The sequence below is a fragment of the Nymphalis io genome, chromosome 5 (genome assembly GCF_905147045.1).
Source record: "Nymphalis io chromosome 5, ilAglIoxx1.1, whole genome shotgun sequence".
NCBI classification, from domain to species: domain Eukaryota; kingdom Metazoa; phylum Arthropoda; class Insecta; order Lepidoptera; family Nymphalidae; genus Nymphalis; species Nymphalis io.
In genome coordinates, this window is record NC_065892.1 from 12,730,704 (window position 1) to 12,738,970 (window position 8,267).

At 29.4% G+C, this 8,267-nt stretch overlaps 2 protein-coding genes across 2 annotated transcripts; both read right to left on the minus strand.

The window, feature by feature from the left end:
- Positions 1-671: 671 nt before the first annotated feature.
- LOC126768726 (eukaryotic translation initiation factor 4E1-like) lies at positions 672-4,667 on the minus strand. The gene is made up of 5 exons (XM_050487001.1): positions 4,574-4,667; positions 2,741-2,904; positions 2,104-2,278; positions 1,593-1,677; positions 672-876 (listed from the first exon to the last, which is right to left on the minus strand). The coding sequence occupies exons 1-5, from the start codon at positions 4,592-4,594 to the stop codon at positions 743-745; spliced, it is 579 nt and encodes a 192-aa protein (XP_050342958.1). The 5' UTR covers positions 4,595-4,667; the 3' UTR covers positions 672-742.
- An 892-nt stretch (positions 4,668-5,559) lies between these two features.
- On the minus strand, positions 5,560-8,019 carry LOC126768718 (eukaryotic translation initiation factor 4E1-like). Its single transcript, XM_050486992.1, has 5 exons — positions 7,865-8,019; positions 7,388-7,566; positions 6,875-7,052; positions 6,412-6,499; positions 5,560-6,232 (listed from the first exon to the last, which is right to left on the minus strand). The coding sequence occupies exons 1-5, from the start codon at positions 7,892-7,894 to the stop codon at positions 6,075-6,077; spliced, it is 633 nt and encodes a 210-aa protein (XP_050342949.1). The 5' UTR covers positions 7,895-8,019; the 3' UTR covers positions 5,560-6,074.
- Between the last annotated feature and the right edge of the window lie 248 nt (positions 8,020-8,267).

An 8,267-nucleotide genomic window follows, 5' to 3' on the forward strand; every position in this document is an offset into this window, starting at 1 on the left:
ATTTATAAAATTTTATTTTAAGAAAAAAAGGGAAAAATAATACAAAAAAAACATATTATCAAATTAAAGCCTTGTTAGGATAAAATTTTAGTAATGTTATTTATTGCAATGGAGGAAACGCTTGACCTTTAATAAAATATTTATATACATAGATAATACCTAACATAACTGAAATAAAAATAATAAACTTAATATAATAACAATAATAATAACAACAAAGGCCTACTATAGGGGAACCCGTTGTACCTACCACAATAGTACTTTTTACAAAAAAGTATGTTTTCAGGGTTTGTTGTTGTTGTTTATGAGTTTTTTATTCCACCATCGCTTTTAAATGCCTGAACAAATTTGGATGTACAAGATGGGACATCGTTACAATATTATCAGGGATAATATTGTATAAATGTATGTATACCTTTAAATCAATATGGCGGCAGTATTGCAGTCTTGTTTTCATTTATTTTTATTACAAAAAATTAAAGGCTTATATAATTATATACGTGTATATAAAAACATAGACATATTATTCGAAGCATTATTTTTACCAATTCAGACATTACGTTAATACTAGCTTAGCTTCGATATGTTAAAGTTGAAAGGGGCCATTTTCGGAAAAAGCAACTATTTTTCCCCTAAATCATGCAAAATCAAGATAGATTATTTGATTTTATACAATTAACAACAATCGAACGACAATCACAGACTAATAAGGTAACGTGGTCATAAATCTTACAGCCATCGGTTAAATAAACAAAATGTTTTTATTACTATTATGTTCGTGAAAGTTAATTCTGCCTTTGAGACCTAAATTATCTTTCAATTTTCTTCCAATTTCCACTACTGCTTTCTTGTTTTTCGAGTCGGATATCCAGATACCTAAAAGTTACGTTTTTTTTTTTGTATTTTAGATAGAAAACATGTTTATCTAATAATCAAAATGGATATATTTTTAAAATTATTATGCGATATTCAATATTTTTAACACTCGATTGCATTTACGTGCCCCTTCTACACTCTCTTATGTCGTAGATATTCAAAAACAGTCTATGTCCTTGTCAGCTATCTTTATATAAAATTATATCAAAATCGAATCACTTGTTTCAGAGAACGCGTAATAGACACAGTTACTTTCATATTTACTGGTGGTAGGGCTTTGTGCAAGCTCGTCTGGGTAGGTACCACCCACTCATCAGATATTCTACCGCAAAACAGCAACTTGATATTGTTGTGTTCCGGTTTGAAGGGTGAGTGAGCCAGTGTAATTACAGGCACAAGGGACATAAAATCTTAGTTCCCAAGGTTGGTGGCGCATTGGCTATAAGCGATGGTTGACATTTCTTACAATGCAAATGTCTAAGGGCGTTTGGTGACCACTTACCATCAGGTGGCCCATATGCTCGTCCACCTTCCTATTCTGTAAAAAAAATATATATATATATATATATATATATATATATATATATATATATATATCATTGCAACAAATACAATATATTAAAAAAACAAAACAGTACACAATAAGTAAAGCAAAAAAAAAAGATACTGGTTTGCAAATGAGGACATTATTATTTGGGTCATTTGAGGGATATTACCTATTTTACTCTTCTGACGTATACTCACAACTGTCCCGCAAATAACATAGGAATTCTGAAAATTTTCGCCTATCAAAAGAAGTACCTAGAAAAAATAAACATCATTTTGAACATTAACGGTTTGAGCATCAGTCTACTATCCGTATATAATAAAATGACAGCTATGTGACCATGACAGCAATTATGTGTGTACTGATATACAAATAAAAGGATAAGTGTAATTACAGATACTAAAACCAGCATTCTAGAACCAATAGTTGACATCGGATTGACAATATAGAGTGATTAATTCGCGAAGGTGTCCACTTAAAGATAGTAAATTGGCATAATATAAATTTAAAGTATTAATGTAAAATAAATAATTGATGATTATAGTGGCCGACCTGCAGTAAAAATATATTTATACATAAATAATATACTACTTATAATAATAGAACCATGAAAACTTAGAAGACATGAATACATATTAATATTAGGTACTTTTTAGTCAATGAAAAGGCAGGATTCTTACCACATACAACCACAATGCGTCGATATCTAAGTTTTGTCTTCCTTCGAAATTAATTATCCAGCGGCCACCGGATCTGTTGGCTTGGTCTTCCCACATAGGACGAATATCGTTCTTGAACACAGCGTATTCTTGTCCTTGTTCAAGCTCCGTAGGACATTTCATATGATGATACAAACTGTTACATCATATACAAATTTATCATACTATACACATATATGAAGGGGTTTTGGGTGATCACTATATATAATTAATAATAATCTCCTGTCCCTGGATTTGATTTACAAGAAATTCGATTAAAAACAATAATATTATTTTCTTACGTAATCCTATTTAGTATGAAAGAAATAAAGTAAAATAATTTTGGTATCGTTTACTAATTAATTTGTAATTGTTATGTTCATGTTAACTATCACAGATGAATAATTATTGAATAAGATATGAAGCTGATATATTAAAATCCAATTCCAAATTGTTTGGTATGAAAAACCTCCACTTATTGTTTACAATTTTTTAAGTTGTTGAGAACTTTTACTTCTAGCTACCCTATGTGCAGTATATAATCTAGCAAATCGCAGCCTATAGCTATTTCAAACGATGGCAGATCAAAGATACTTTCAATTAATAGTTCAAAACTTACGACCAATAATCTTCAACTGTGTCAAATGTGGTCAGTTTTACAAGATTTTCTTCCCAGACTTTATTTTTATTAGTATACATCCAGAAACTCCAACTATTATGTAAAGGATGTTTTATTCCTTTTATGATATCGTTATTTTTTTCAGATTTATAATTGACGCCGACCTGGAGTTTTTTAAAAAATAATTAAATAAATAATATAACAAAAGGTAAATTTTTAAAACAAAAATCCATAGCCGACGAATAAAACGCTAATCGTTCCTCGTCCTTGTGGTCCGGAAAGTAGCGTTGCATTAAAGGTAGTAGTTTTACATCGAACGATTGCCATCATTTTTTATAGAATTCGAACTAATAAGTGAACCAAACGTCCGCTAACACACGCGGGTTGGAGGTTGCAAAAGTGGAAAAAAAAGTAATAGTACGCCGGCTGAAACTTTTTTCATTAATAGTTCACAAGAACATCATACAAAGCTGGAAAATAATCGTCAGCTGCATAGTCGAGGGGGCGCTATGCGTCAGCTGGTCGCATGAACTTTTAAAAAATTTAAAAAATAAAGTCATAGTACGCGCGCCGGATGAAATTTAATTATGTAATTGCTTAAATATTTGAAAATACGAAAACAATAATTAGCTGCCAGGGTAGCGGTAAAAACACCGTCAGCTGACACAAAAGTCATAGTAAGTCGGCTGATGTAGTCATAGATTTTGATCTTATATAGCTAATAAGCAAACCGACCGTCAGTTGCCTAAATAACGGTGGGTTTGGCTGTGGAAGGGTGCGAAAGTGGTAAAAAAGAAACAAAAGTAATAGTTAATTAATTAAATAGTTTAAATTAGAAAAAAAATACGTTTAATATGTATAAAATTAAGTGTCTAAAAAAAAACTAGTAAAAGTATTTTTATATTTATTTGTCCGTTGTCGGTGCACTGCTACAAACGCAAAAATGTCTCCGAAGTGATTTGACTATAACAACGTCTCGCGAGTCGAGTCATCGGCGCGAGTTTGACGGCGAGTGGCCCGTAGTGATGCCAACTCCTACAGAATATTTCCTCTAGGACCAACTTCAAATTCCCCTAAATATTGATTAAGAACCCCAAACGTTTTTGTTGTACACTCGGTTTGAGAGGTAATTTTAAATACAAATTAAAAATACATTCATTTACATACATTAATTAATGACATAATAATATTAATGATGATAACAATGAAATCAAACCATTTTTAATTTTCATTCAGTGACCAGAAATCGAAGCCCGGGCCTAATACGTGTTATACAAGCACGCTGACCGTTAAACTATTATTTCAATCTCAACATATTATAATTTTTTGATATTTCAGTTATAGTCACGCTTGGAGTTTATATAGTATATATAAATAAAGTAAATATAAATTGTATAGTCATACGTTTTTTAAGGAAAAAAAAACTAAAAAATCCACCTAAATAATTTTTTCCCACAAATTTGGGAGGAAAACCCGCAAGTTGGCATCACTGGTGGCCCGAAGTAATCGTTAACCCTCGGTCCTCGGACTAAGAGTGTTTCATTTCGAAAATATCGGATCGCATTCTGATCGCGCGCAAAGTACATAATAAATGAACAATAGACATAACCTTGTTTATAGACAGTCTAAATTTAAAAAAGTATAACTTTTTTTATTTATCCTTAATTAAATTTAGCGCTTATCAGACATATGAGAAACGCATTATCGTAATTGCCAGACATAAGAAAATTTTCTGCTGATTTAAATGATATATTTAACTCGCAAACCATGTTTTATTTATATCTTTGTATAGCAAGTGCGATATAATATTAAGTTTACTACTACAATTCTTACCTCTTTTTCTCGTGTCTTCATGTTTGTTAACCACAGATCGCTATAATTTTAATTTAGTTTGCTAAAGTTAACTAATTGTATGATATACTGTATCGTGTACGTAAATTGTGAGTGTCACTAGTCAAGTATTCTGTAGTCACTTTACAACAAGAAGCAAAAAAAAAATATTAGGGATATCCCATTCACGACATAAACTTAGTGTTGCAATATTATAAATGTAAAGTATATTTGAGGTTGAATTTATTAATTATTAAATGTTCGAATTAGTTTATTTTTGAAATATTAAAAACGTCATCATCGTTTATAAATTAAAATATATGTAAGTAAGTAAGCATAAATATTCACTTTAGAAAGTTAAATTCTTTTGTCTTTTAGAACATATTTTTGTCGTTGTCATTTTTTATAATAAATATTCAAACTATTCCAGTTTGTTTAATTTCCTAGAAGCACAAAAAATTTTATTTTTATTTTATTTTCAATTCCATAATTTTTAAAGAATATTTTTTTAAATTTTCCGAATCGAACTTGTGGAGTCTCATCCTTTAATCTTTGAATTAATGAATAATTCAGTATACTGTGTAAATAGAGCACAAATAAATCAGTTTCCAAGCTTTCCTATCCAACTGAGAATATTTTTGTACAACATTTAACTTTAATAATTATGATAACATATATGTAGAATTAGCGGTGTTGCAAATCCTAATACCTGCCGAAGCAAAATTAGGCAAAGTGGTAAAGGATTTCTTTATTTCCACTTCCCATATTCTTAAATCCAATGGAGACTTTTTTTAACCGAAAAACGCTTACTATAAACTACACTGAGAAATGCTGTCAAACACATACATGTAGATTGTTTTGTGCTAATTAAATTAAAAAAAAATTAAATATATTGATTATGGTCTATGCATTTACAGCAAAAAAATAACAGACTTATCAAATCTTAAAATATAGATAGGAACAAGATGCGTAAAATAAAACTCCCAAACTTATTTTAGTATTTTTTTATATTAAATACCAAAAATATTTCTTCACAGACAGACCCAAACAACAATTTTAATAGGATGTATGTTACAGTATGTTAGACAGATAATAAAGTGCAACAATTCACTGTCTTGATAGGTATAGGTGCTGGTTAAATAAAAAAATATGAAATAAAACTCAGTGGATATTCGGATACAATTATTGATATTAGTTTTGTATGAATACATACTTACATCTATGTGACCTCAACAAACATACTTAAGCACAGCTTCAGTACAAACTTCAGACTTCCATTTTACTTTACCATAGAATTCATCATGAGAGTGTAAAAATAAACTCTCTTAAGATAAACATGAAACATCAACGTAAATACTACTTCTGTTAAATAAAAACTTTTATTCTAATGCAACGGCAGAATGCAATAGGTAATCAGACTTTATTAGTGGTTACAAAACTAGCTCATAAAATGCTCGATTTTGCTGACTGCCATTGCATTTTGTATACAAATAATTTATAGTGACTAAACAGTGTAAAGATTCTTGGTAGCAGAGCTGTGCTTGACCATGGTGTCTCTATGAAGCTGGAAGCCAATAACTCCATGAATACCAAGCTGGTCTTTAAGTTTTCTTCCAATTTCTAGGTTAGCTTGTTGCTTAGATGTATCAGCTGTCCAAATAGCTGGATTTGGATAGAAAAAATATATTGTTATTTATACATACTACTTAAAAATTAAATACATGATTTATAAAATGTAATTTTTATTCCCTTTACAATAATGAAATATTGCAGATAACTTATTTGGTATATTTTCTATATAAATTAGCATTGTTATATTTTTTACATTAAATTATTCTTACCTATTTTGTCAAACTTTGGCCTGACATTTACAACTGCACCACAAATTTCTTCAGCATGTTCGAAATTTTCACCAATTAATAGTAGAACCTAAATGAAAGCAGAATTAATACATAAAACAATTTAACTTACTACTTTTTTTACTTAACAAATCCAAACTAGAAATGCTCTTGGATTTAACACAGTAAATTTAATTTAGGAGGTTATTTAAGTGTACAAAGCCAGTAGCATTATATACTTTTATTTATTACCATTGTGGTTACCTTCACAAAGGTTAATAATAGTATATAATACATATAACTATAGTAATCTGCAAGGCTTCTCTAGTTTGCTAATGCTATATAACATTAAGCATTATTTATTTGACTGTTACTATTTTCCAATAGTTCTATTTTGTTAGAAATTATAGAATTTAATTATCATATGCTACCTAAATTTATTAGTAAATATTGTAATAATACTTACAACATCTAACCAAAACCGATCCAAATCTGAATTGCGTTGTTTTTTCTCCAGACTTATCAACCATCGGCCACCCATTTTGTTTGCATCGTCTTCCCACATAGGACGGATGCCTTGTTTGAATACAGCATAATCATGTCCCTGACGCAGTTCCGAAGGCAATTTTATGTGGTGGTACAATCTACAAAAGAAGCACAGTGGGAATAAATTATCAAATTAGGAAAAAGTTATTTGAAAATAAAAACATATAACCAAACATTGTTTATCAAATAGAAAAAAAACTTTTAATATATATACATTCTATATAATTTAAACTGAAGTAAAACTAACAACACAGGTCAAAACAAATTAATCAAATTATCATTTAATTTGTAAACAAAAAAACACATACAAATTACTGCAAAAAATAATTATAATAAGCTCTTTTTGTTTTAATAAAGTAAAATCAATATTTAAATATGTTTTATGGTACATATAAAGAATACAAAACATATGTAATAAGATCGGATTTGTTACCTCCAGAAATCTTCCACAGTATCAAATGTTGTTAACTCAATCAGATTCTCTTCCCATGATTTCGTTCTGTCATTGTCATAGAACCAAAGACTCCAAGTGTTTTGGAGTGGATGTTTAATTAAGAACTCGGGCGGAACCTCTGCAGTACTGTTAGTTTTGCAATCGGCGCCTGCTGAACCCTTGAAAACACAAGTCATTTCTTTTACAAATCCTAACCTAAAACACTATCTAACACAACAATTTATTTTATGCACTAATTAACTACTGTATATATAACAAAGAATATCAAGTAAAACACAAAAAAACGATTAATTATTATATGATCTCTAAACAGGAAACTTATGACTTATGTTATAGTGAAAGTTTAATTAAGCCACATCAGCAACGTTTGTCAAGTTTATTGAATGTACGCGTAAAGTATAGATGTAAAAGAGGGTATATATTAAAATATATCCTTAAAATATTATTTATATCTACCTCAACATCTTCAGCATTGTTCCCAGCCATGTCACAAAAATCTTTCCCAGTTCTTAATTTTTTTTAAAAGACAAATTACAGTGTTGCATCTTACAAGATTTAGTAAAATGTACAGATAAAGCATGACGAAAATATTAAAGTGCTATAAATACTAATGACATAATTTATATTGTACATACATAATAGTTTTTAGTGATAATGGTGATACATATAATTTAAGTAAAGTATTGTATTGTCATGAGTTATTAAAATTATTAAACAATGATATACAGGTAGTATTTTTTTAATTGTTGAAACACTTTCTCGTTTAAATCATTTAATAGTCTATTATCTTTGAAATAAGCAAATCCATACCGTAGACAGAGAAACAAAGTTTAGTTTCTCTGTCTACGATCCATACCTA

What these genes read in the sequence shown, in the direction of transcription:
- LOC126768726 (XM_050487001.1), bottom strand. Translation starts at nt 4,594, where the DNA reads ATGAAGACACGAGAAAAAGAG. An exon ending in ACAGTTGAAGATTATTGGTC is followed by an intron (nt 2,279 to 2,740) that starts GTAAGTTTTGAA and finishes ATGATGTAACAG; the next exon opens with TTTGTATCATCATATGAAAT. An exon ending in ACGTCAGAAGAGTAAAATAG is followed by an intron (nt 877 to 1,592) that starts GTAATATCCCTC and finishes CGTAACTTTTAG; the next exon opens with GTATCTGGATATCCGACTCG.
- LOC126768718 (XM_050486992.1), bottom strand. Translation starts at nt 7,894, where the DNA reads ATGGCTGGGAACAATGCTGAAGATGTTGAG. An exon ending in ACTGTGGAAGATTTCTGGAG is followed by an intron (nt 7,053 to 7,387) that starts GTAACAAATCCG and finishes CTTCTTTTGTAG; the next exon opens with ATTGTACCACCACATAAAAT. An exon ending in GCCAAAGTTTGACAAAATAG is followed by an intron (nt 6,233 to 6,411) that starts GTAAGAATAATT and finishes ATCCAAATCCAG; the next exon opens with CTATTTGGACAGCTGATACA.